This window comes from Athene cunicularia, assembly GCF_003259725.1.
Source record: "Athene cunicularia isolate RWA chromosome 28 unlocalized genomic scaffold, athCun1 chr28_part3, whole genome shotgun sequence".
Lineage (NCBI taxonomy): Eukaryota > Metazoa > Chordata > Aves > Strigiformes > Strigidae > Athene > Athene cunicularia.
The window spans coordinates 36,101-64,049 of NW_020799141.1; the positions used below are offsets into that span (position 1 = coordinate 36,101).

Consider the following 27,949-nt stretch of genomic DNA (forward strand, 5'->3'; position numbering starts at 1 on the left):
GACAGGCCCTGAGGGCCGCCAGGCCCGTGCTGAGGGCGCCTCGGGGCGGGTGGAACCAGGCACGAGCTCTGCTCCCCGCTCCGGGGTCGCTGCTTGCGCTGCTGTCAAGCTCAGCAAGGGACAGCCCAGGCCAGTTTAGCCCAGACGGGTCTTAGAGCTTCCAGAGAGTCTTCACAGAGGTGTCTGTAGTGCTGGGCTGCTCCACCGATGGCCTCTTGCAAGGTTTAAATATAAATACGAGTTTTTCCCCAGTGTTCAGCAGGTGAATGGGAGTGTGAACTGAATGTAAAGATTCTGGCTTTAAAAGCTGCTTTGTAGTGTCACGTGCTTTGAAAGCGGTTGATCTTTTGTGCCCAAAGTTAAACATGGGATTAAACATCTCTGCTTAGTAGCATGGAAGAAATGTGCCGTTTGGTCAAGAATTGCAGTTGGTTAAATCCAGCAGGCAGTCAGCCCAGGGTTTAATGTAATTCTTACAGTTAATACAGATTTTTAAGGTATTATTTCTAGCTTATTCTTGCTTGCTATAAAGCCCAGCCTCAGTGATGACTTGGGCAGCAAGGTTCAAAGATAGGCTATGGAGAGCATTTCCTTCCCTGATATATAATTGACACTTTAAAGCTCAGCAATCCAACTTAGGTGTAACTACAGAGGTGATAAATCAGAGGGAGCTGAGTTAATAAAAGTAGAGAAACCAGTAAGTTGATGTAACGCATGTCTTTGGGCCGGCAGGATATGTGAGGATATTACGCCGTTGCTTCTCAGAGGTAAAGTCTGGATTTAGCTTGTGGTGTTTGGTGGCGCCGTCACTGAAGCTGCAGGACCAGACAGTGCAGCTTCCACAAAACCTTTTCAACATCTAGGAGCCTGTTAAAGAGGTGGATGTGTTATTGTTAGCTTGGATACAGAATTAAATATTCTCCGCTTGCAGATCGTTTTCCAAAGTCTTTTAATGGCAAAGCCTGTTTGATTTGTCCATGTTTTGTTTTCTGGGTTTTTTTATTTTTTAGGATGAGCAGTTTGAGGCATGGTCTGGTAGAGAAGGAGCTTGGGTTGCATGATTTGGTAATGCAGGTCCACCAAGAACAGGAGGTTAGTTTGAGTTAAAAGGTGCAGCTTTTGCCTGACTGAAGGCCAAGGATGGGCCGAATAGATTTTTCCAGAATGTGGGAAAGAGGAGCTAGGTCAGTGCTAAAGGATCATATTAAGGGAGTAAAGACAAGAATCTGCAAGCTCTGCATAGTCTCCTTTCAGTGTAGGGTGGTGGACTGATGGATTAGCCACGTGATACAAGAATTGGCAGCTTGTGATCTCAGCAAGGTGCAGCAGGATTTCTCACTGATCATTCTGTGATCTAGTGTATCCTTTCTGTTCTGTGACTTGAGGCAAAAGGTGTTTGACTTCAGGCAGCACAAGTACATACAGAGGGATCCTGGGTTTCCTCCACAGTTGGGAGAAAGTTATATTTGGAGCCATTTTTCCTAGAAAAAACAATATACTTCTCATCACTACCATGTTTTGACTCAAGGATGGATTTACTTGTGCATCACTGTTTTCATAAAATCAGGGTTCTGTGAAGCACATACGTTTTCTCAAGTAGTTGTGAAAAGCGTATTGCCCCGTTTCGGACTGCAGCTTTGGTTTTATCAAAATGAACTTGTAACTGGATGTAGTGCTGCTCGAACCAGAGCTCTTATGGATGACTTATCAAACCAGCCTGCAGTGTTTCCTCGCAGCACTTGGGACGTGTTCCCAGAAGACCAGTGAATATTACCTGTTTTGTGGTGTTCTTTCCTTTCTTTCTTGGCTCTTTAAGGCTGCAGCCGCCTTCTATTGTGCACTAACCTGATCTTATGTTTTCACTGCAGAAATGTCTCATCAGTGGCATATGGCTTATATCCAGAAGATACCCAGTTCCTGCAGTCCACAGGGGTACAGTGTATAGAATGAGCAGGCCCGTTTTAGAGATCCATCAGGTTGGTTAACAGCTGATATATTTTTTTTTTTAATTATTACTTCAGGCTGAAAGTGGTTTCCCATTAGGGTACTAATCTGTGGACTAGATGTGGATATGTTCCTGAGAAGCACCAGTTTTAGGTTGACAGTTTCCACTTTTTAAGATATATCTGATGAATTCAAGGAATTTTGTAGCAGCTGAGTCCAAGTGACAGAGTTCAGGAGTGGTGCTCTGGTAACTTCATCTACCAAACTGTTTAAGCCTGAATTAACCTCTGGAGTTAAACTTCCTCTGGAGATGCATCTTTTTTAATGGCTCTATAGATGTACTTCACAGGGTGTTACAAGTGTGTTGGACATCTGGCTGTTTTGAGGGTAAATTGCTTCTTTTTCAAGGTAGCTGCATGTTTTCCACAACATTTCATACGTTGGAAGTGACCCAGTGCTTGGCTTAAGTAAATCTACCTGCTGGCTTTGATATGTGTTTAATTTAACGTCTCTTTAGATTCTACAACATGTAATGATTTTCTTTAGTCTAGATGCTACTCTTCTGGAGGAAGAAAGGGTTTTATATCAGGTTTTGTGGAGAACATCAAACAGGAATTAGCAAAAAACAAGGAGATGAAAGAAAGTATTAAAAAGTTCCGAGATGAAGCCAAAAAGCTAGAAGAATCTGATGCGCTTCGAGAAGCACGGAGGAAATATGTAAGTCTTCCTCGTGTATTCCTTTGATGTTTTCATTGCCCAACCACTGAGCTGTTACTGTTCTGAATGTAAATTTGAATCTTTCTGCAAATGAACTGTTTAGTTCAGCATGCCTGTTTTTATGAGAAGTTCTGCTTGGTTGGAAATACTGGCTGGTAGATGGATGCCTTAGGTGTTTTGGGTTTTTTTTAGTGGAAAATCTTTCCAACAGACTCTTCACTGGATTTCCCAAATAATAAGCAGATAAAATAATGACACATTAAATTTAACGTTGGCAGTAGTTAAATACTTCTTTTTCATTCTTTCAAGAACTATGAACAGCATTACTTGCAGAAATGAAATGCTGAAGCTGGTTACTCAAGTAGTTTGCTCCCTAGGATGTAGCTCTTTTTGTCCTCAATTACAGTGTTAATGGGGTGTGCTATGTGCTGAACTGTTTTTGAGTATTTTCCCTCCTGTAGTTACATGCAGAATGTTTTTTTTTTTTTTTTTCCACAGAAAACCATTGAATCTGAAACAGTGAAGACCTCAGAAGTGATTAAAAAGAAACTTGAAGAAATAACTGGTACAGTGAAAGAGGTAAAACGCAGCTATGGAAGAACCCTTCCCTAAGGCAGTTCTGCTCTAAGGTTTTGTGTTTTGTGCACATTTGTATTATCACCCTTCCTTTTTTCTTGGTGAAAGGTGGTTGCTCTTCCAAAGGTGGTGACTATTTTTAATCTTTAAGGCCAGAATCATTAACAAAATTGTAGTGATGGCATATGATAGATTCCTTAGTCAGTCAGTGTGTGGTCAGAGGAGAGGCACTGTGCAGCGATTCCTCTCAGATTTGGAGACTGGAGATGGTCCTTACAGTTCTGTGTTGTCTAGCAGTAAAAAAAGCCTCAAGGTGGTTCTTTTACTGGAGGGTAGTTAGAGCAATGCTGGAAAATCATCCTGGAAAGTTGTTTAGGAGATGTGATGCTCTTCACACTGACACTTCTTGCTACTAAGGTGCTAGGGCTTCTGGCTTCTTACTGCATGTTGAAAAAGATCTGTAACGTCAGAGGCTCCAGGTCTTTGTAAGCAGAAGTGCTGGTGCTATAGTTGAAGTGCTCTCCTCTCAGTTAGCATGCTGCAAGTGATCCTGTGGCTCTGTGTCTTGGGAATAACAAAATGCCTGGAGGAGCAGGCATCATTCATACCCAGCAGGTATGAGTGTCTTCCATTCGAGGCTCAGACTTTAAAGATCACTGTGTCTGTATAGATCTGCTTCTAAGCAGTTGAATTCAAGTTATTTTTTAGGCTGGGACTAAGCACTGCAGCTTGTGCTCATTTACTTCATATCTTGTCCGAATTCATCTAGAGAGCAGATGTATTTGTGTGTTTAGTATGCTTTGATTTTTATCTTTAGAGGAAAATTCTGAGGAGTCTTCCTGATATTATTTTAAATATGGAATAAATAGGGTGCATGTGACACCTGCAGAAGCTGATCTGCAGCTGTGAATTCAGCTGGTACAAAACTGGGCTATTTGGGCAGTCCTCAGTGGGGTGCAAAGCCTTTTATTCCTTATTCCCTTTTCTGCCCCCTTCATCCATTCAGCATCTCCCTGCTGCTTTCAGAGGACAGGGAATGACTGGCAGGACAGGGCCTGCTGGAATCAACCTGCTGATTCCTGCGTGCTCAGCCTGCACCAGCTGCCCTCAGTCTCCAGGGCTGCTGGGAGGAGGAGGAGAGAGCAGACCCAGTCTTACTCACTCCTTTGTGGCAAAAGTGCCTGCTAGCCCACCGGCTCCCAGTCTTGCTGCTGGGTTTGTCGTTACCCTTCCTTCTGCTGTAGATCTGTCAGTACCCAGGAGGTGGCACTGAGCTAGAAGAGTTGGAGAAGGGCTGTTGCTGCAGTGGCTGCCACCCTGATGGTTACTCCCAAGTCTTGTTTTTCCCTCTTACTGATTAATTAAATCAGCAATGATTGAAAACTTACTGCTCTTTCTCTTATAGGGAGTACAAAATTTTCTGTAGTAAGTTAGAGCTGAGAGATGCTTCAGGAGGCTCTTTCTTACCTGTCAGTTGAAGCTCACAGACTTCCTGCTCATAGCTAGACTGCTTCAGAGCAGAGTGAGCCAAGCCGTTTTCAGCCGTGGTTTAAGATCAAAGCCCGTGTGATTGTTCCCAGCACTTTCAGTCAGGTGCAGGATCCCCGCTGAGAAGCAGCCAGCCAGCCGCTGGACTTAAACTCTGTGCAGTCTGAAGTCTGTGTGGGCCTGGTGCCTGCTCTCTGCTGCGTTCCTTCACTCTCATTCTAAGTGTAGCTTTGCTGTAGCTTAACTGTGTGTACGTAGGAGCTGGACATAATGCTCTTTGCTGACGTAGACGTTACCATTATCTTTTCAGTACTGTTGAGGGCGCTGTAAGCGTCTTTGTTGGCCACATCTCACTGAAAACCAGGGAAAAGCAGTTGGGAGTGTTATCCTGTCATTTCTCTTCCTCTGGGGTTGTGGCTTGTGGCCCATCAGAATTGGTGGCCTGCTGCCAGTGAGATTTCCAAGATCCTTGAGAATCTGATGTGTGATGGTGCAGAAGGAAAGGGTGACCAGCTGCTGGCAGAGTCCTTTTAACCTCTTGCATATGAGATGCTCTGTAAACAGCCAAAGTGATGTATATGGAGATGTTGGGTTGAGAAAAGCATTTCCTAATTTTACAGGAAGAGTTGCATAGCAGGGAGCTGTCTCAGCCTCTTTTATACCTTCTTTTAAGAAGCAAGAAGTCCCTGATTGTTTCAAAAGAAAGGGCTAGGGTATTTTAACTCCAGCATCATTGGTCCTTCTCTTTGATGTCAAGAAAAATACATATTTTTTGAAATCTGGGGGTAGCAGCTATTACAAATGCATATGGTCCCATGAGCAGCCATATTTGTTGTTCTGCATAGAGGTGTTGGATAGCGCTGCAGTGCCAAGCCATGGTGTCCCTGTAAAGCCTCCCCTGTGACACGTGTGTTCACCTTAGGGTTGATTAGTCTTGTCATGTGTTAGGAGGTCTTCAGCATTCGCAAAGAGGAGTTACTCAAAATAAGTTTTTCCCTGTTTCACCTGAAATGACCTTTTCTCTCCTGTTCTGTTTTGTTTCAGAGTTTGGATGAAGTAAGTAAGAGTGATATTGGCCGAAAGATAAAGGAAGGTGTGGAAGAAGCAGCAAAAACAGCAAAGCAGTCTGCAGAGTCAGTGACAAAAGGAGGAGAGAAATTAGGCAAGACAGCTGCCTTCAAAGCTATTTCTCAGGTACGTAAGTCCCACACCTCTGCAGGACCCAGCGCTGTGGACACAGCTTGTTATCATGGAAGTTATGAGCGAGTTTATGCTGAGTATAAAATGAAATGCAAAACTCTTAGAGCAAGTTCTTTTGAACCATTGGAATAAGCTGATAAGTTCCAGAGGTGTATTTTTCAGGTCTGGTGTTGACTCAACAACCCTAGAAAAGTGTAAGTTGGGAGTAGCTGAGCTTTTGCTAAAATGTGTTACTGGAAGAACTGGTTGCTCTGCTTGTGGAGTAGGATAGCAAATGTTTTCTGTAGACAGGTACTGGTGGTACTCTTGAGAACAAACTGGCTTGTTTAAAGCTCTCCTTTTCTTGAAAATGTGTAAGCGCTCATCTGTTTTGATGTCACCCAATCAACTGGCAGTCAGCCTGACAAGAAGTGTTCCCCTCGACTGGTTCCTCATGCCTCAGCTTTAGCCCTTGTAAGAGGAGCAGTATCAGTCACATCAGTCATGTCAGTTCCCCTCTTTCTGTGTTCCTAATAAGACATCATCTGCTAAAGGTCATTTCCAGCTGTATCTGCAGATCACATTATCCACCATATTTTTTTCTTTTTCTGTCAGGAAACCTGTTATCTTGCTCCAGCAGTCTCCTAACCTACGAACTGTTTGATCCTTCTATAAAGCAGACTGCTAGGCCAGACTTTATAAACAGGCAATGGTTTTATAGGACCATAAAGTAAATTTTTTGAGGCTTAACGATTTGTTTTCCCTGTAAACAGATAAAAACTTTTGATGCATTGTCAGATGTAACAGATTCACAGACCTTTTATAGGCTGTGAACAGTTCTTGCAGCTTTGCTATACTTTCTAGGATGTACGTAGAATTTGGAATATTCAGTCAGCTGCTTCAGAAAACCAAATACAATTGTCTTAGAAATTGTAGTAGTAGTCTCATTTTAAGCTCCCCATGATTTTGGTATTTAGGAGATAGTTTATTTGCACGATCTGGAGCTAGATGATATCCACAGGGGCTTGTGTCTTGTTCTGTTCTCTGCCAGGTTCCCTCAGATTGTCTTTTATAGTCAGTAGGAACAGACTGAGCTTTGGAGCTTTTTATTTGCTTATCCTTGATGTTTACAGTCACTTAAATTCCAGTTTCTGCTTCATATCAGATCTCTGGCATCTATTCTGTCTAGGCCCTGAGCGCTGTGGTAACTTTCTTCAGGGGGAAGTCACGCTGACTTTCAGTAGGGGAGGATGGTTTACGCTGGCAAAGCTGTGTTGGACATTTGGTGTGTCCTCCAGAAAACTCCTGCATAAAATAAAGTTGAAAAATAGCAGCCCCCATAAAGCCACATGATGCTTTGGGCTGCATGACTTGCATGTTCTAAATAAAGATGCAAGTTGGGAAAAGCTGTATAGAGTGTGTATAATAAAATCCCTTTCTGCCTGCCTGTGTCTGGTTGCAATAGGAAAGTATGCAACTAGAGAAAGTACTGCTCAAAAGTTCAGTAATAGAAGTAGAGCAGCCAAGATGAAGGAGAAACACTAAAAATGTCTTTTAGTTCGAGTTCCTATTGAACTGTATGACAAAAATTCCCAACAACGGTTGTGGTAGGATGCAGCTTCCTCTTGGCAGTATCTGGACTAAGGATGTAGCTGTTCACTGTCTATCAGTCCAGGTTTATCAGGTCCTTTTTCTTGATGTAGCCTCACCCAAGAGGGAGAATATCTCCTATTTCTCCTTTAGTATAACGGCGCTACTGTGATTTTTTTCACATCTCTGCTCTGGCAAAAAAACAGTTTGCTTTGAAGCTATTTTCTCAGCTAGGTGGTGTGTAGAAGTCTGTAAAAAGGCTTCTTTTTGTTTTGGGGAAAACAATACTTCTGTTGGTTTAATCTTGAGCCTAGAACCTGAAATTTACAGTGGCTTTGCAGTTAGTTGGTGTCCTGAAGTCCTTCCCCTACTTCTGGATACTAGGAATCATTCTCCCTTTTGCCTGGGGCTTGTCTTTCTATCAGCAGCTGCTGGCTGTTGGGGGCTGATATGCTTGCCTTCCTCTGACTTGATTTATGCCAATTTACACTCTGTAGAGGTTACCCTTTATCAGCTGTAAGGTTTGACTGTGTCTGTAGTTTCTACTGTATTGGTTTTTTTCTTCAGGTTGATTCAATACAACCATCCATTTGCTGTCCTAGGCTGTTAACTTCTTAAGCAGAAGCCCTTGCTATTGGTGTGTTTGTCAATAGCCATTGGCAAAGAAGCATTTGCTGAGTAAGGGAGGGGTGAATAACCTGTGGTCTCTTTCTTTTTAATTTTTTTTCCTTCAGCAGAAACGATTTTCAGTTTCTGGGAAGGGGCCGGGGGGAACAGTAAATCAACATAATAGGGATGTTTTCCTTTCAGGGTGTAGAAACCGTTAAGAAGGAAATAGATGAAAGTGTTTTAGGGCAGACCGGTCCTTACAAACGTCCGGAGCGACTACGAAAAAGAACAGAATTCTCAGGCGAGAGGATTAAAGAGGAGCGAATATTTGAAGCCAATGAGTACGTATTGGATTTAATTTAGGGTGAATATTTCTGTGTATAATTTGATATAAATGTGAAAACTTAACTACAGGTCAGGGATGGTTAAAATCCCAAGTGCTGAATTGAGGCTGTGGGGTGAGGTGTAACCTAGCAGAGCAAGTAGGTCTGAGAGTAAATTTCCAGCATAAGTTGATGATACGGAATGTTCCGATAGTAAAACAGGGCACTCAGAATTATAAAGTGGGTACATAGTGTTCTGACATGAAATTAGGACTTGTGCATGTGTTATGTTTTCTCTCAGTTCTAACATCTTGCTGTTGAATTATGTTTGGCAGTGCCAAGTCTGAGCTCCTTTGCTTTCTCTGCTGCCTTGCTCCACTAAGTCGTGTATCATTTACGTGGTGTAGCAGCCTCAGTGATGCTGCAGTGATACTTATCGGGATGTTCTCCTTTTTATTCTCTCAGTTGTAAGTTACTCGTTCACAAGAACCCATGTTTTCTGCACTTTTCCAGGGAGGCCATGGGTATGGTGCTGCATAAAGACTCAAAATGGTATCAGCAGTGGAAAGATTTCAAGGACAACAATGTGGTCTTCAATAGTAAGTGTTCCAAAGACAAAGGAGTAGCACGTTATTTTCCCTCTTCTGATTCTTGCTGTGTTGGATCTAATGCCATCTGTGCAACTAGTCTCAACATAATGCAAATCATAGCCATTTTTTTTTGTTGTAGCTGTTGCTGTGAGGTGGTGTGAATGGGATGTAGGCGTAGTTGACAACATTGCAGCTTTTCCAAGCTGCTCCATCTGTGTTTGGACCCCCTCCCCCAGTCAGGCATTGTTTTTGATCAGTCCCTGCTCCCTGTAGGTACCAAAACCTGCTTTCGCCATTTCTTAAAGAGAAGCAAACTCTGTTCTTTTTTCAATTTTTTTTTTTTTTTTTTTTTTAGCCAGATCCACTCTGGCACTGGAAAGAGACTGGGGCATGCAGGTGTGTGTGTCACCAGGGAGAGGGCAGGCAGATCTCTTCTTGAGCTTATAACGAGGAAAAATCTTGTCTTCAGTGAGCTGGTTTCTGTTGTCATCTGCTTAGAACTCTGGAATGTGTGGGACTTTGCCTCCTTCCTGTTTTTATTGCAAAACCTAAAAATACTGAATATCTGTACTGCAGTGGGCAATGGCTTTTGATAGTTATCTAGACACTTAATGTTTCTGAAGGGTATAAAGAAACCTGAGACCAGAATCCTTCAACAAATCAAAATAATAGCTGCCAGTGTACTGCAGGGTAAATGACTTGTTAAGGGAAAAAAACAGTAAAAGTGCAACATACAATTAACTTTGGATTGTTCTTCTTCCCAACTTCTTTTGAAGTGGGACTCCTTGGGAATGGATTTTTATATCCCATTGTTACCCTTTCTGAGGAGAGATGTTCATAGCTCCTAAAACTCCTCACATGTTGCATCCTCCGCTCCTGTGCCATCTGCACGAGCTCTGTGCATTCCTGAGGATTTATGCGTCTTTCCAACACCGTGGTTTTGCAATTCAGGCAACATTGCAGATGTGGTTGCACCAGGCTTTTACAGCGTGTGCTCTCCCTTTACGTACCACCTGTACCGAGGACACTGTGTGTTTTTTGGAAGGAGCATAAGCTTCAGGGCAGGCTTCCAGCTGTTAATTGATGTGGTGGGAAGAAGCTTCCCTGCAGGGCCCATTATTCCGCAACTACCTTCTGCCGTTCTGCTCCATCTGATGTTGTCCAGAGACAGATAATGGGTTGGTTCAGCCCTTAGTTTGTTGCAACAATGCCTGCTTGCTTAAATGGCTTTTTTTTTTTTTTTTTTTCCCCCCCCTACCCCCTGCCTTTTTTTCTGCCTTGGAGATTTTGCTTTGCAGTTCTCCTTCCCCATCAAATGACTTCTGTAGTTTTCTGACATGCTTGGCTTGCTTTCTTATCAAGGTTGAGAAGTACACAGCTGCTTAAAAACTGCATCCTTACTGATATCTTGCTATTTTATTAAAAATTTGCAAGGTTTAAGGTCTATTCTTGACTTGTCTCCCAGTTAAAACTTTCTGGGGTTGGTTTAGCATCCTGCTCCCCTTTGTAGCAGGCTGAATCAAGAGGTGTAAGCAGACTGTTACTGGTGTGAGCAAATCTACTGTATTTTATAGAGTTACTGGCAGCTGATGTCAGAGAAACCATTATTCTCTTAATGACAGTTACTAATAGTTGAGAACATTGCAGGAAGATGAGAGAAGTAACTTTTGAAATAGATACTTGTTTATCAACAAAGAGGTTTAGAAGCGAACTACCAGGTTTCATCTACAACCCATAGCATGTTGTTTCCTAATTCAGGAATGTAGTGGAAGGATGCTACTGCTCATGTCTCCTCTCCTTTCAGGGTTCTTTGAAATGAAAATGAAGTACGATGAAAGTGATAATGCATTCATTCGAGCTTCCAGAGCTGTCACAGACAAAGTCACTGACTTAATAGGTAATGTTTCATCGTTGCCGTGAAAGTGTTAGTTCTGTTCCTAGTGACTGTTTGTGCTGTTGTCCTCCGTGTGTTACTAACCTCTGGGGTAGATTCTGGAGCTTTATAATACTTTGCATGGATCATTATCCAGTATCAGGCAGCGCAGCAACCTGCTATGGGATCAGAAGTGCTGTACGATGACAAATGCTTGTAGGGGATAAATCTCAAGCGTAACCTAAAGTCTGCAGTCATTCCCAGGTTCCTTCCCTCTGGTGTATAACCAAGGGTTTTTCTCTTGTTTTCTGGTGACAGTTATTGTGCCACCAATCTCACTGAATTGTTTTATTAGGAGGATTGTTCTCGAAGACAGAAATGTCTGAAGTTTTGACAGAGATACTCAAAGTGGATCCATCCTTCGACAAAGATCGGTTTTTAAAGCAGTGCGAGTATGATATAATCCCCAATGTCTTGGAGGTAAGGTGGGGGTACAGTATAATGCATTTGTTTTATTTGTTTCTTTTGTTATGGCAGGTTTTTTCTTTTAGTTTTCTGATGCTAATATTAAAAGCTGGGACAGCATTTGCTTCTCGAGCATCCAGCTTTGCACAGAACATGAGATAACCTTGGGAAAAGGAAGTTGAATCCCACATAACAATTTAGTTTAAAACTATACTGCATAATTTAGTAGACTGGTAAATTTTTTTTCTGGCCTCGAAAACAACTAACTATCTTCCATGAGAAATGATATGGGCATCAGAGGGATCAAACTGAAGTAGGTGGATGAACAACAGTACTGGGAAAATGGTGATATCAAATATTGATAAAGAATTTGGTGCGTATGTACTACTGGATTCTAAATGATCTGTGACTGCTTGGGAAGAAGACCAGGTCATGACAAATGGTTCGGTGAAAGTATTTCTGGCACTAGTCAAGATAACATGTGGAACAATGTTTTTAAAGACTAAAGTATAAAAACACATGGAGGATAGCACTGATGAAGGATGTGGCATCACGTATAAATGGATATAGTTCTGCTCACTGTAACAGTGTGTTAGAAAAGACAGAGTGAAAGTAGGGGATTTGAAAAAGTAGAGCAGAAATTGTTTTGAGAGATTTGTGTGAGACTGGAAATACTGAGGTTTGAAGAGATAAACAAATGCTAAGATAGAGCAAAGTGTTATTTTCTCATCCTGCAGTGCAGTGACTGATCATATCTCAAACTGATATATGCTAATACACGTGTAGAAATATTTATAATACTGCTAGTCATGAGGAGGTAGCATTATAGGGTGAATAAAAAATAATTTGACGCTTACAGATACAAACATTCAAACTGATGCATAGTTAGGTTTTGTCACTGCTGTCTTTGTAGTGACTGGTTTGTGCATCAGATCTGGGACTGGAAGTCTAATGTTGACAGTGAAGTAAGACAGACCTGTCAGGGTGAATCTGCTTTTCTTAACGGTGCCGTGTCACTAAAGCGAGCTGCAAAAAATGGGCTCTTGACTCTTGGAGAATGAATTTTCACAGGAGAGGTTTTTTTTCAAACTGTAGGCAGCCAGCTTACAGATGCCATCGGGTATGAAGATTTATAGGCATTAGATTGGAAAAACGCCCTGCTACATGTAACTAACTTTATTTTGAAATCTGCTGAATTCCCAGCTTCTGTCTCATGAATTCCAGGTGTTTATTACACCATTGTTTTAAAGATAAAGTTTTCCATGAATTGCAGTGTGATTCTTCTGTTCATTTGGCGCCCTGAATTTTTCACAGTCTTGAGAACTGTAGATCTACTTCTGGTTTGTACTCCTGCCTCTGTTAATCCCACCTCCCAGGGTTTCTGGGTAGTGGGTGTTCTGCTGACTTTTTGGATAGGAAAGTTTAAGATAGCTTTTATCTTAATTATTGAAAAGGTTTATGTACATCTGACTCGGTACATGTGTGTTTATAGAAGTTCTTCATGCTGCTCCCCTTTGAAGCTCCTATCTTTATGCAGGGTTTCACAAGATACAGGATTTAAAGTATCTTGCCACCAGTAATTTCAACTCTGATATAAGAGGTGTTTTAAAATGTTCATGTTTTATTTGATTTTCCTCTCTTAGGCTATGATGTCTGGAGAGCTTGATATCCTCAAAGACTGGTGCTATGAAGCGGTAAGTAGAGCTCCTAAAAATGTCTGAAAAGGTTATGATTCTCTTTTAAGTAGGTTTCTTTGCTTGCAAGCTGTCCTGCTGTTGTATCTATGATGTTGCTTACCTGCTTTGCCCAGCTGCTTCCCCATGTAACGTGTTCATACTACAAAAGACAAATGCAATCAAGTGTACCCGCTGGACTTCTGAAATAGTCTGGATAGGAGAGAAGAGCTTTAGAGACAGATGGTGAATCAAGAGTTAAGCTCAGACTAGTCACTAGCTCCAGTTCTGCACTTCTCTTCTTGATTTGGATGGGGTTTAGTAGAGCCTGTATCCCACATACGTGGTGAGAAGGTGCAGAGACATTTGAGCTGACCCAAAAAGGCAATGCTTTTCTGCTTACAGAGTCAAGTTGTCCCTGGAGCTGCTACGCAAACACAGCTCCACTGCAGTATCCCAAGCAGATAATCCTGGCAGGCTGAAGTTTTTTTAAGAAATTGCATCAGAGGTGATCTGCAGCCTGGGTAATCTCACTGCAGAAAACAGATCTTTCTTTTGTTATACAAAAACTGATTTTGTTTTTGTGCTGGGATAGATTTTCAGTATTGGATCCACTTCTTGAAATAATGAGTATGAATTGGTTGCAATTCAGTGATTGTCCACTTAACTTCATGAAAGCAGATCCTTTCCTGACAACGTAGATGGACACTTGTTCTGGTCTTCACGCTGCTCCAAAATAATTGCGTTGTAGGCTACGCAGAGCCATTAAATAAAGAATTTAATTGCTTAAAGTGAATGTTCTTCTTACTGATCACCGCCACCAGAGGGCTGGAAATGCACACACTGGGAGAGGCAGGTTTTTTGTATTTAATTTTGTGGTTGTTAGTTGTGATTTAACATCTTCATAACAGTGTTGCGGTACGTAAGAATCAGATATTCAAAGCAGTAAAGTAAACAAAGTTCTTTACTGGTTCAAGCAGCCTTTGAAATGACACCGTAGAATTCCTCTCAGATCTCTAGAGGGAAGTAGCAGATTCACTGCAGTTTGTAAGACAAAAAGCAAACCTTCTAAGCTCGTTGTAGCTATAAATTAAGCTCGTAAGTTAAGAATCATCCATAAAATAAGCCAAAGGAGGAAATGAGAGTCCTATTACTGTGAATCCCGGAGATAAGGCTCTTGAACAGATCATACCACGAGCGTGAAGTGTGTGATACTGCTCACTAAAGTGTTGGAATACAGACCAGTAAAGCAAAAACTTATTTAAGTGGCAGGTTTACCAACCGAGCTGCAGGTTGCTGTCAGCCCACTGGCTTAGGTATAGTTTGTGGTTCATGGAGCTGCCTCTTGTCCTCAAAATCCCTGATCTGTAACTTCAGCTTCTCTCTAGTGACTTTGCCAGCAACTTCTGTAGGATATTTGCTTTTAAATGCTTGTGATGAAGGTTAGAAGATCCATGGTGGGGAGGCAGGTAGTGACTGCCTCCTGTTTGTTTGATACCTGCCAAGAATATGGTGATAATGCTGGAAGCAAGTAGAAATTCACTGTCCCCAACAACAGTTCACGATGCATAAATAATGAAGCATATGTGCATGTGCCTAAAAGGAGCCAGGAAATGCTGGTCTGCCTCCAGGTTCTGGCTGGGTATTGGGAAAATAGCTCGGTTCCCAGACTGTTTCTCCTCGTCTGCTGTCGAATCAGAATTGTGAGTGCCTCGGCTACGAGATGCACTCGATGTACATACTCTGTTGTGACTGGTGGATCTCCTGCTCTGGCCAGGGGAGGTCGGATTTTCAGTGAAAATTTGCTTATGTGAAGCCCAGAGCATTTGACGTAGCTGTTCGATACCTTGCAAGACAGACGTGTTCAGCATATTTGCAAAAACATTACTTGTATTCTCCTCTTTTTTGGTGGTGCTCTCTAAGCAGAAAATCCTTTTTTCTTTGTGACAGAACAAATTCAAACGTGTAACACAAGTTTGTTTCTTCATTTAGACTTACAGTCAGCTTGCTCATCCAATCCAGCAAGCCAAAGCCATGGGCCTCCAGTTCCACTCCAGGATTCTTGACATTGACAACATTGATGTGAGTGTCCTTTTCTGTATTTCACCTTGGGGAATGAATTAGAAACTCAGGGGCTGAGAAGAGGTTTTCTTCTTTGCTCTGACTGCTGGCTTTTTGCCTCACGCTACTCTGGTGTTTGCCATTTCTGCTAACGGAAGAACCAGGTCACCGCTGCTGGAAGGGAGAGCTCATGGGACGTTTGCCACTGTGTGGTCAAGCCTCAGTTACGGAGCTGTGCTTTGTCTCCTCTCTGCCAGGGCAGCTTGGTCTTAATCACCAGCATACAGACTGAGGAAGGCTAACGATAAAGGCAAATAGCACTGACCCAGTGCTTTCACAAAGGGCTTTGTGGGTGCTTACTCTGGATGATAACGTGCAGTACGCCTGTGATTCAAGGTTGCACAGTGCAGGAGTGGCTGTTTGAGAGATTTAACTGCTGTTCTGGATGGCTCTCGATGAGAGGGGGGGGTTACAGCTGTGAGCAGAGCCGTTGCCTCCTCGAGAGGAGTGCTGGTAGTTGGGGGCTCTGGCCAGATGTCTGCACAGTTTGTAATCCTCTCGGCGTTCCCCTTTATTGAGGAGCCAGAGGTGTTATTGTTCTACTTAGCAGTAAGTCTACAGCAGTACTTTAATTTAAGTCTTTAGTGTCATCTGTCACTGGCCTCTTAAGGTTTCTTCAGATCTTTCTTGCAATGGCAAAGGTATCTCAAAAGAAATTACCACCTTTAGTCAGGCCTTTCATATCCCATAACTAGCTCTGCCTCAAAGGAAGTGTGCAAGGGGAGGTGGGGAACAGGGCAGCTCTACACTGGTGCTTTAAAACATGGGTGGAAATAGTCTGAAGTCAGATCAGCTGTTTGCCTCTCATCAAAGGTGCTAACTCAAAGGCAGCAACATTCAGTACCTGCTTCTGTTGGAGCCAAGTTGTGGTGCACTTGTCCAATATCGTGCAGCTGTGCAGTATTATACTCAATAAAATGATAAGCTGAACCCATTCAGACAATTAACATAAAGCCAACTGCAGGGGCATTCCTGTGGGAGCGGAGGACACTGTTATAGCTGTTTAGTAGAGGTTTAAACCCAGTGGTGATCTGGCCCGAGGTGGGGAAGCGGAGGTTTGGAAGCTCTCGGGTGGAGATGCAAATGGAGCCTGGCAGTAAAAGGCTGCTGTTCAGAAAGGGAGAGCTGTTCCAGATGTTGTCGGGTGTATTGGCTGGCCAGATGTTTCTTACTTGTGGTCACACCCCTGCAAGGCAGGAAGAATTCAGCAACCATCATGGAAAACCGAGAGAACAAAATCAGATGCTGTTGGTGGTTTCCTGAAAGGAGAGCTACTGATGGTGATTTTTCTCTCTCTCTGCAGCCCTATGCAGAGTCTCTCTTTTTTTGTGTGCACATCATTAAAAAACTGGAGTGGGTGCAGGAGAGCTCCAGAAACCTGTGAGAGAATGCCCTACAGCGAGAGACTTAATTTGACCCGTGTAGCCCTACAAAAGAACAGCAGGAACTGACTTGATTAATGACCGCCTGTCTTCACAGCCAGCCAGCAGATCATCTACAGGGCATCTCCTAACACAAAAGGCTAATGTCTCGTCCCCTTCCTAGGACTGTTTTGCCTTTTGGTCTTGATAGGCTTCTCATTTTCTCTCATCCATCTGGGTTCAGAGGGAAGCCATATCCTGCCTCTTCGGTAACTGAATATTAACTGCAAGCACATGCCAGATGAGCAGGAAAATTTCTGCGTCATCTGCAATTCTCTTGATTATCTTCAGCAATAAATAACGTGGTCTAACAAAATCAAAGCTATGGAAGTAATACTCATGATTGCTTTTTTTTTAAGCATCTTATTTAAATCAAAGGTTTTCCCTGTACTGTTAGTGTCTAGGAGACTTGATTTCATTGTATGCTAAATAACTTTTTTCCTCTGTAGGTGCTAATTAGCATAGAGTTATGCACAGATTCTGAGTGGTGACTGGAGAGACATTTCGTTATTAACTTGTTTTAGGTGCCTTTATTTTTGCATGAAATTTCTCAAGAAAATTACATCTTAGCTGGAAAATGATTGATATGGAACATAAATGAGTGCAGTTCTTAATGCTGTCTGTAGTGCGAGAAGGGGGGGGATAAAGGGTGTTGTGTGTTTTAAATTTTTAAATGTGTTTCTCTAGAGGAGATTTATGGGAGTATGTTGAGTGATCTCATCCAGAAAAACAGTTCAGCGAGTCTGGAAAAAAAAAAACCCATGTAGAAGATTTAAGGGAATTCACATGCTGCAAAATTGGCAGCATTAAAATTAAGATCAAGTCTTTCAAACATAAGCATCGGAACTCATGTTCCAGGTACTTGCTTAAGCACTTTTAACTTCACTAGACAACTACTGCCTTTAAATATAATGGAATTTTGGATCCTTGATATTTATTAGGACTATTTATTTGGCTGCCTAAATGCAGTTTTAAGTATGTGACTTGTGAAATGGGGTTTCTGAACTTAGTGTGGGAGGAGTGATATAAATACTGGCTTGATTATAGAGCTTTTTTGGGATCATAATACTAAAAAATAAATCAATACCAGTATGGAAGCCTTGGTGCCCTTAAGGGATACAGCCTATTCAGTGATAGAGCCCTCCTCCTCCTTGAAACCCACATGCAAATAGATTTATGTTGTTGAATTATCAATGCCAAGTGGCGTCATATAAAAATATCTGTCATGGAAACTGGTCTGACGAAGAGCTGTGAGATCTGGTTTTTTGGTACTTGGGTGGAAGGCGTTATGCATTGCTGAATGAGTCAGGCCAGTTCCAGAAATGCAGCGTGGACTGGGATGGCGTGAGTTACTGCAGAGCTAGAGAACAGATTCCCTCAGATTAAGCAAAGGACCATTGCTGTTTTCCTCAGGGGAGAGTAAAATATAAATACACATATTTATATTTTTTTGGTGAATTATGGTACAGTCTTGTAACTGTCTCTTGTGTTACGTTCTTTATTATATGATAAAATGCAATGTCTGTGTCTCATACAAAAGAATATAATCATGCTGCCGTAAGTTTGAGGTAGTATGATTACCTTTTGGTGTAACACAGAGTTACTGAAGAGCAAGATATTCTGTAGCATACAGCATTCCCACAAAAGAGATAGAAAAAGGGTTGTATTTTTGAAGAGCACAGCTTTGGGAGAAAAAAATTCTCCATTCCTCTTTGCATTTCACTTAATAAGTTTTTTAAATATTTAGTGGAATGACCTTAGAATAGAGAAAAAAAATCCTGTCAAACAAAAGGTTCTCACCTTGAAGTCTTTCTGTTACTTACTTCTGTTTATCTAGTTCAGTACAACTTCATGTCAGATTCATTCAAAAGCAAGAGAAAAAACTTCAGTTGATGTACTTCAGAAAAATCAATTTATTTTTTTTTTTCAAAAGCAAGGTTTCTTTTAGTTTTGGTTTCTAATTTGGGAATCATGGAACAGAGCTTGTTCATGTTTCCCAGGTATTTAGACTTGGAAAAATAGTGAAAAATTTCAGAACAATTTTGGGAAAGCTTTTAAATACAGGGAAAGTTTTCAGGAAAATGCTTTGCAATAGTTTTCTACAGCATCTGTATTAACAGAGCAGGTATAACCTGATTAAAATAACTAGATTCAGCTCTGGGAGAAGATGGGATTGTTAACTGTGCCAAGCGATAGGAGTCGGGTTAAATACTCGACGTTTTTACGTTAATCTACAGAAATTGTTTTCTAACGGAATTTTCTTTCATTGCAGCTGGCTATGGGGAAGATGATGGAGCAGGGACCAGTATTAATCATCACTTTTCAGGCTCAGGTCGTGATGGTAATTAAGAACCAGAAAGGGGAGGTGGTGGAAGGTGATCCGGTAAGTGATGCTCCTCAGCTTCACACAGTTCCCCCGGGTGCTCTGCTAGCTGTCTCTGTTCTTAGGGTTCCTGGGTGTGCCTGGAGCAGCGAGTGTCTGCATGTACTCATTCGCTCGTGTTTGTAATGCTGCATCTTGTGGGTCAGGTCTTGGTTCAGCTCAGCGTGGGCTCTTTATTCCTGTCAGACTCTTGAAGTGTTACGGCTTATTAATTGAGAATTGTTATCTACGAGGAGAGTCTGCAAACACCTAGAATGGACAGAGAAAGGGATATTTCTGAGACTGGCTTGTAGGAAGCATTTCTTTGCAGGAGGGGCTGTTGGGCGTTGGAATGGGCTGCCCAGGGCACGGGGGGAGTCCCCGGGATCCCTGGAGGGGTTGAAGAGTCGGGCTGAGCCAGCGCTGAGGGATCTGGGGGAGTTGGGGAGGGTCATGGTTGGGCTGGAGGAGCTTCAAGGGCTTTTCCAACCCAGATGATTCTGGGATTCTGTGATTTTAAAATCCCAGTGAGGAGAGGAGCTGGGGCTATGACCGCTTGCAGTGCTTTCCCCTCCAATTGCTGCTGAGCCTGGCCAGCACCCTCCCTGCCTGCAGTTACCACCTGAGTTCTGCTCCTCTGGCACCCTCCAGGACAGAATTGAACTGTCCTGCTGCCAACTGAAGCCCCATCACACAGCTTCCTCCTGATCCTGTTCTTTTTTTCCTCCCTTTTCCTTTCATAAAGGGCGCTGTAAGAACAGAGCACCAAGATGTTTGGTAAACAGGGTGGGAGCTGGAGTTATTTAAATCATTTGCAGGAGGTGGGGAAAATCACTTGTAAACAACTGAAAGTAGAAGTTTGTGGTTTTGGCTGCTGCCTCCCTGCACTGGTACAAAATATCTTACAGCACCACAAGCCTTTACTCACTGAAACTCTCCCATATCCAGTTGTGTTAAATGCTGTACATGGTACAGGCTTCTGGTGGGAACCTCTGACACGGGGTGATTTGTGCAGCAAATCCCTGGATTGTACTTTGCTGTGGTTTAGCTTTTAACCTACGAGTCCAGCCTGCGTAATCTGTTGTGAGGGATGCTAAACTGAGCCTGTCAGACATAACCACAGAATATGCTTGTTCCCAGAGTTAATGACACAGCAGGCTGAAGGAGCCCTGTGCATTTTTCTGGAATGCGTTTGTTCTCGAGTGGCTCGCTATCCTGACAGCTCTGGCTTGCACTGTGTCTGTGAATGTTTAAGTAGCTTAATGATATATAATGGGGGACATTGTGAGAGGCCTGGAGCTGGCAGTTTCTATCAGACTTCCATTAAAATTAATACATGCATTTAATAAATATTGGCTTTTTGCAACCATTCTCTTCAGTCCAGGCTGTAAGTTTTCAAAAAAAAAAGGGACTCATTTTAATGATGGAGCCCATCTGGACTGATTTACAGCCTGTCACATCAACTGCAGGGGTGGAACAGCTGATATAGTGATTTCTTGCATTAAATTACTGCATTCCTAGAAGATAGATATTGATGTGATAATTATTGAACAGGATATCTAAGTCTGTTTGCTGTCTGATTTCTCCGGAGCGGCAATGAATCAAGGAGATGCATTAAAATTCTTCATTGGAAACAAAACTTCAGCTTTAATCAAATGTCAGATGCGGGCTGGCTGGTAACTATGATTTGGTGTTAACTGCTGAGCTGCTCCTGCAGAGTACTGAGCAAATGACGTTCAAGGGAAAAGGAGCCTCGAATTGTAAACTCTCTAAATAGGAATCATATGCTTGTAATTGCTGCGGTATTTCACCTAGTTGCAGTTGTTCAGGTTCCCACTGCTGTGCTGCAGGCTCACCCCCAGTGAGGTGTGGGGAGACCAGGCAGCCTGGGACGGGGTGGGACACGGTGGTGTGGTAGTTAACTAAGGGGGTCCCCATGGAGCACCACAAAATCAAATCTGGGACAGTGAGGCCTTAGTCAACCCAGCCAGCAATGCTGCCAGGTCAAGGGGGTCTTTTTAAAATTAGCCCCTGAAGGACTGTGGGACAGGATGCTGTTTGTCCTAGCAGACTGGGGGATTGAAGGACACATTTTCACCTCGCATGCACGGCCATGATAGAAATCTGCCTTTGGGAGGCCACCCGTTTGCCGTCCCACTTTCTGTGAATATATGCAGCAGCATGCGCTGTACATTGAGGATTAAGATGTACGCTATTAATAAAAACACCAGGTCAGAAAAACGGAGTTACCTCTGCTCTGGAAACACGTAATTTTTATGTTTCATCACGTCTCATTTCCAGGAACAAAGCTGTGCTACTTGTTCAGTACCGCATGCTGCAAGATTACCAGTAACTCGGTTTATCAGCTGTTCATCCCTTCAGAAATCCCATGATCAAGAACGTAAACTCTTCAAGATGCAGCAGAGCTTTGATGCTGAAGTGTATGATTAAATTGCCATTCATCACAATCTTACGAGATGGACTTTGAAAATCACAAATTTCATGCAAATTAAGGCTCCACTGGCAATGTTAAATCAGTTACGTTACCCACTTCATTTTGAGCTTAGACTTAGTGTTTTGTATTCAGGAAAGATCTGTTAGCCTTGCTGTTGCTGGTACATCAATGTACAGCCTGTCTCAAGCAGGCAAAAGTTTTGTTTTTCTTCTCTTGTCCCCTCTGCTCTTCTTCTGACATACCCCAAACATCTGTATGGCTCAAGTTTTCAATCACTTCTAACACTTCTGAGCAGAGGTGAAGCAAGTTAATGTTCTGCAACACTGAGCAAGAAAAAAAAAATGGCTTTATGATATGTGATGTTTCTAAAGCATTAGTTTTTTAATGACTGGTCTGGTACAGAAAGTCTCCCCTCTCACATTTGTGTACCTAAATTATAACGTATAAAGATTCATGCATTCAATCAAAAATGTAAGTAGTTAACTACAGATCTGGGAGCTGAGCCAGTGCACAGTCTTATCCCTCAGTGATACTTCCTTATCTGAGGGAAATACTCTCCATGGTAAATGGTTAAATGATAAGATCAAAATAGCCTTTGACTTGCAGAGTGGATCTGTGACACTGCCAGATTTGGGCTTCTGGCAGCCCAGCCTCTGATGGGTGGTGTCGCCTCTCTGCTGGGAGAGGCAGCAACTTTGTCACTGGTAGCTGCAGTGACTCTTCAGGGAGTTGTTTTCGTAAGACCATGAGCGATGGCCTCAGGATGTGCTGAGATACAGTTTTCATCCTTATTCACTTACTCTGAACAAAACTGCTGGCACTCTCATTACATGCATCAGGGATGGAAAAGCTGATAGTTCTGTTTCAGTCTGTAACCCCAGATGGTGAAAGCGCTGTCTGCACGGCAAAGATTTGATGGCAGAATTAGTGTGTCTCTGTGGCTAACACTGTGGCTGGACTTGGTATGATCTGATTGTCATGGATTAATGTTGTTTTTTTAAATCTCTGTCTCTTCTCAGACCCGGTGATGATAATTTTTGGGGTAATTTGAGCTTCTCAAATGGAAGTGTGAGAGCTTGTGAGGAAGCTGTGGGGAGCTCATGGGCTGATGTGGGAGAAACAGAGTTATAGCTGCAGGAAAGAGCCTAAACTTGATGGAAGGTTACAGAGGGCAGTACAGCCTGGCAGCCGAACCAATTTGAAACCAGAAATTTGTATTTTAAAATAAGGTCCAATATCAATCTTGGCACTGGTGCCAGTTAATGTATGTCAGCCAGAGATATTTGGGAACCCTAATTCTGGTTTTGGATATCAAGTTTATCTGTTCCTGACTGTGATAAGTTTCTAACCACAATCTAGTAGATGTTGCTTGAGCTGTCCTTATTCGGGACCTTTGGGCTTAGAACCAGAGAGCAAAACCACAAGAACAATCTCTGGAGGAAGTGAGGAGCATGTCCCCGTCAGCTCTGAGCCAGGAGGTCCGTGACCATCACGCACGTTCTAACGACAGGATTTTCCTTCCAGGACAAGGTTCTGCGGATGCTGTACGTGTGGGCACTCTGCAGAGACCAGGATGAACTCAACCCCTACGCTGCGTGGAGGTTATTGGACATTTCCTCATCGAGCACTGAGCAGGTTCTCTGAGAAGAATTGCATCCAAGGGCTTCCTGTACCTCTCTTGAAGCCACGCTGGCTCTGAACTGGCACCAGTCTGCTGTATGATGGACTGTGGGGGAAGAGGCTGGGTTGGTTCCTTTTCAGAAGAACAGGCTATTCGGTGTGCCCTCGTTATACCAATCCCTGTAACAAACGGGACGAGTCTGACATACCTGCCTTACGCTTTGCTGTGTAGAATCGCACTGTAAGGATGTACGGTAGAGTTCAACGTGAATGGTCTGAGACACTAGCAGCTGCTGTTGGCTCCTTTATTAATTGTGGCTGAAGGAGGCTGGTTTGGGTCCTGTGTGGTTCCCAGTGCTTCCAGTGATGGACAGTGGTGGGTGTTGGAGAGTGAGATGTCACAGGTCTACATCCCATCTGCTGTTGTCCTCTGGTGGCCTCAAAGCATCCCTGAGAAGGTCTTAGAGGTGCTTTAAGGCTCGGTTTTAGCTAACGTACATCTCTCGCACAAGATGCACCAATAAGCCTTCTGTTGCTGCAGTGTCTTGCACTTTACTGAACCAAATACAATCAGGACTTTGCATATGACTCTCGGCTGGTGTGGGCATCATCAGGCAGGTTCTGGAGGCTGGTTGCAGGGGTGGAGTTTGCTGCCAGTGATAATATTTACATATCCACAGCTTTGCAGGGGAAACATTACTGTTTCTGGTGTTTGTTCATTGCGTCAGCTGGTGCCACTAAAGAGCGCACAACTGCATTTCTGTTGGGTTCTTCTGATGGTGTGGAGGAGAGAGGCTGTAACCGGCTGTGAGGGAGCAGGCAGAGTGCTGGAACAGAGGTCAGGAGTAGGGGTGGACAGAGGAGCAACAAAGGAGTAAATAAAATGCAATAACACACAGAAAATCACCTCTTGTAGCTCAGGTATTTATGTGAGATGGGAAAAGAGGGTGCAGCTCACACACCTCCTGTGTAAAGGTGCGTTATGAGCGTGGCTTCACCAGCTGGACTTGTGTGTCAGGGGGGTCAGGGGGGTGGCCCCGTGGCTTGGGGGTCCCAGGTAGCCACTGGAAGATGGCAGAGGGGGAGCTGCTAGCATGCTCACACAGACTCTGGGATCTCTGCTGAGGGCTCAGTTTGGGAGCTGTGATGAGGCCGTTGATGAACCAACCCACTTCTTAACGGAAAGTGAGGTTGGGGGAAGAAACATTGATTGTGGAGTAGGAAATCAAAGGGTTGATCTGCTGCTGTGTTCTGCCTGTGCACAAACCAGGGTGATGCAGGACAGCACTTCCTTGACATTATGATTAAAGAGAATAATTGCCAGTTCTTCCTTCTCTTGTGAGTGTCCGGATCAGTTCCTTTGAATGTCAGTGGGATTATCTCCCAGCCCTTGGGTGAGACATTTAACTCTAGCAGCTTTCTTAGAGTGAGAGGCAATAAGTGTGGCAAATTCAATAGCAGAGTCTGCCCTGTCTCCTTGGGAGATGCCCAGACCTGCTGTCTGGTTGCCACGCTCGGTATTTCTGCTGCTCTCAGGGCAGGCTGTGGGTGGGACATGGTCCCTGCTGCCTCCCTCATCACACAGTTTTCTCACTGGTGCTTTTGTCAGTGAAATAACTTCAGATTTTTACTCAGTATCTTAAGCACTAGTACACAAACAGAAGATCTGAGCAGAATAAATTCCACAATGCAGAAATTGGCTGTGAAATAGGGAATTCCTGTGTCTGCCTGCCTTCAGAAGTGGTGATTTGATGTTCAGGCTCTTCCAGGGACTGATCCCATCTCACATCTCTGCACACAGGCTCTGTCATGTGTGCAGAGACTTACCCTTGGTTTGAACACCAAGACCACTGAGTGCCAATGCAGTGTTGACAGTGAATGTCTTTGAGACGCTTTTTGAACCTCATCGGGATTGGGGAAAGTGTCATCGCCAAGACTGTGAAAAAATTGAGTCAGTGCCCTCGGAAAATGAAGCCTGGTCACCTCCTGCCCTGCTTCCTCAGTAGCTGGATGCAGGCAGTCGCTGATCAGAGAGGAGTCTGCAGCCTGGGTACGTATGTGCAACCTGTTGTCCAAGTCTTTTGGGATGCTTCTGTGAAGCACACGCAAAACTTCCTTTACTCAGCGTCCTTTTCACTTTTGTTTAACTGGTGATGGAGAAAAAAGATCTGAATTAAGAGGGTAAAACTTGTTGGTCTGCCCAGAACTGCAGTAACCCAGCCGTGGTGGGGCAGCAGTATCTCGTAATGGTTTGGCTTCACCTGTGAACACAGGGTCAGCCCTGCCTGTCCGCAGCGAGCAGAGGTGGCAGAGCTGGTGGTGCCTCAGTGATGCTGCTGCTACAGAAAATCCTTCCCGGAAGGGTGGGTTGCGGTGCTGGCTGCTCCCTGTGGGGACTTCTGAGATGTTCCCTTCAGCTGCTGTCTTGCTCGCTAGCAGCTTTTCTCCAGAGGTGCAGTGGCATGAGGGCAGTTCCTGAAATTAAATGAGATTTAAGCCATGGAGAAGGAGTGAGGGTTAACCACCCTAAACCCTGTACTGGTGGCTGTGGCGTTCACCATAGCCTGGTCTGCAGCGTGGGTTTGCTGGTCACCTCGAGATTCAAGGTGACTGTGCTGAATCCACCTCTTGGTTTTCCAGCAGAATTGGTGCATGGTGTGGGGCCTGGGAGCTGGGGATTGCTCCTCCCCATGAGGGAGCTGCTGAGCTGCTCTCCTGGCCAGGTGGGAGAGCCCCAGGACCTGAGGGAGCTTCAAGAAGCAGCAGAAATCCCAACTGCTGAAATGAACCATCTCTAAGCTCTGCCCAACGCTGAGAGATCTGTGGTGGTTGTGGGAGAGGTGGAGGCTGTCACCGCCCGGCCCTTCCTCTCACAAACCTCTGCCCAAGCTCGGACTGGGATGGAGCTGGGGACTCCGCACCCCACATCCCTTCTGGACAGGGTTAGAGGGGCTCTGGTGGAGCTCCGGGCAGCTCGGATCTGCTTTGCTTGGCAGAGCCTCGCTGTGATGGGCTGGCAGTGGGAGCCTAGCTGCTCGCCAGGCTTCTGAAACCTCTTTCCCCACATCTTGGGGGTCATGATGAGCATGTGGGGAGGGGTGTCTGTTGGCAGGGTCCTGCCTGAGGAGGGGACCCATTTCCCCTTGCCCTGGGACATCCCTCATCCCCAAACCCCAGCTGCTCTATGCTAAAGGGACAGTAGAGAGATTTCACTTGCTGCATCTCAGAGGGAAGTGTAACTTAATTATTTTTTTTAGCTCTTGGGATAATTAATTATCTTGGGATTTTATATTTTTTAAATAACTACAAGCAGCAGTCTCCTGGGAGGTGCAGATAGTTTGGATAGGAAAGCAGTGCTCAGCTTGCACGTAGCAGGAGGAAGATTTTAAATTATTTTTAAATACTTCTCATGAGTGAGCAGATTTACAGTGGGCTGTAAATATTTTGCAGCACTGAGTTATAGTAGCACTGCACAGGCCTGGGCTTGCTGGCAGCCACCACAGTGGCACTGCTGTAAAGGCACTGGTGCGTGGCGAAGATCTTGGTGATGCTTATAAATCTCTCTAAAGAAAGATAATGACTCAAATTGGTATCGGGAGAGCACCTGGGATGGGGAGATCTGCACTCGTGGGCTATGTCTTGGGGCTCAGCCTCCAGCCTGTTCCACTGGGGATTAAATACAATAATTGTAATAATATAAAGTGCTCTGGACCCCGTGCAAAGGGCAGTTCCATGGGGCTGAAGGTCTTGCATGGGGCTGGGCTTGAGCTGGAACCAAGTTAGCAGTGGTAGGGCAGGACCTCCGAAGGTCCAGTCTCCTGCAAGGAGCAGCCTGGTGCAGTTTTGGACATGCCAAAGGATGGACGTGGGACCTGGAAGTGGTTAATCCTGGGGCCACAGGATCACCGTGGCACACTTCATCTGCCCAGTGCCTTGCGAGCCTCGTGTTGAATGAAATAGCTGGTACTAGAGTAACCCTCCCCTTCCTGCTTTCTCCCACAAGAACCAGTGCAAAGCCAAAAATACGTACACGTAAGTGTCACTGTCCCTGGCTCCTTCAGCAGTCACACGCGGGCTGTGCGTGGTGTCAGGGGTGCAGGGAGGGAATGGTCCCTGCAGAAAGGTGACTGATGGAAGAGTGGAAATACCTGGAAAGCATCACATCTTTCTGCCAGAGGGCTGGAAATGAGGCTGGGGGTGGCTTGGGAGGAAGGCCTGAGCCTTTAGGGCTTCCCTGTCGTTGCTTTGAAGCACCAAAGGTCCCTTTGCCTATTGAATAGGAGCACGAGGGTCATGGTGAGACTCAGGTAATTCCCACAGCAGTCGTCCCTGCACGGGGGAAGAAGTTTGCCTTCGTGTTTGCCTTCGAATGTTTCCCTTATTCTTTTGCACAGAGGCGTTTCGAAAACTTTTCTGCTTGATAAAGAGATTTGAGATCATTGTGACAACACTGTAAATCTCTTAAGTCAATAGTGCGTTACCCACTTTAATAATTTCACCATCACATCGATTCTACATATTGAAAAAAAAGATTTATGTCTTTTCCTGGATTACCTACTGCCGAGAAGCTGTCATTACTGCTGTTTCTCGCAACAACAATTCTTCCCTCAGCCCCAAAATTTCTTGTCCCTCCTCCAGCACCAGAGTCCCATTTCACAGGTCTCGTTGCACTACAACTTGTGCAGAGGTTTAGATAATTGCTGTTTTTCTTGGCTGTGCTCTGCAAACCTATTTCATCGCTTGCAGGAGTATCTTTTGCCAGGTACCGCATGCGTGTTTGTGAAGCCTGGTTTAATTCTGCTTTAAATATTAAATACCGTTCGTTGTGTAGCTGGTTACTCGCTGTACTCTGTCAACACGAAAACACGCAGCTCGCTTGACGAGAGCTTTTAAAGTCAGAGATATATCGGTAGCTGGCTGCAACCACGTGTGCCCAGCTGCTA

At 44.0% G+C, this 27,949-nt stretch overlaps 1 protein-coding gene across 1 annotated transcript; it reads left to right on the plus strand.

Annotated features, from left to right (window-relative positions):
- The first annotated feature begins 192 nt into the window (after positions 1-192).
- On the plus strand, positions 193-27,797 carry TIMM44 (translocase of inner mitochondrial membrane 44). Its single transcript, XM_026865272.1, has 13 exons — positions 193-222; positions 1,869-1,976; positions 2,491-2,661; positions 3,160-3,240; positions 5,770-5,919; positions 8,305-8,444; positions 8,940-9,025; positions 10,821-10,913; positions 11,245-11,369; positions 12,998-13,048; positions 15,020-15,109; positions 18,842-18,952; positions 22,911-27,797. Exons 1-13 carry the CDS (start codon positions 208-210, stop codon positions 23,028-23,030), a joined length of 1,341 nt encoding a protein of 446 aa, XP_026721073.1. The 5' UTR covers positions 193-207; the 3' UTR covers positions 23,031-27,797.
- Positions 27,798-27,949: the final 152 nt, after the last annotated feature.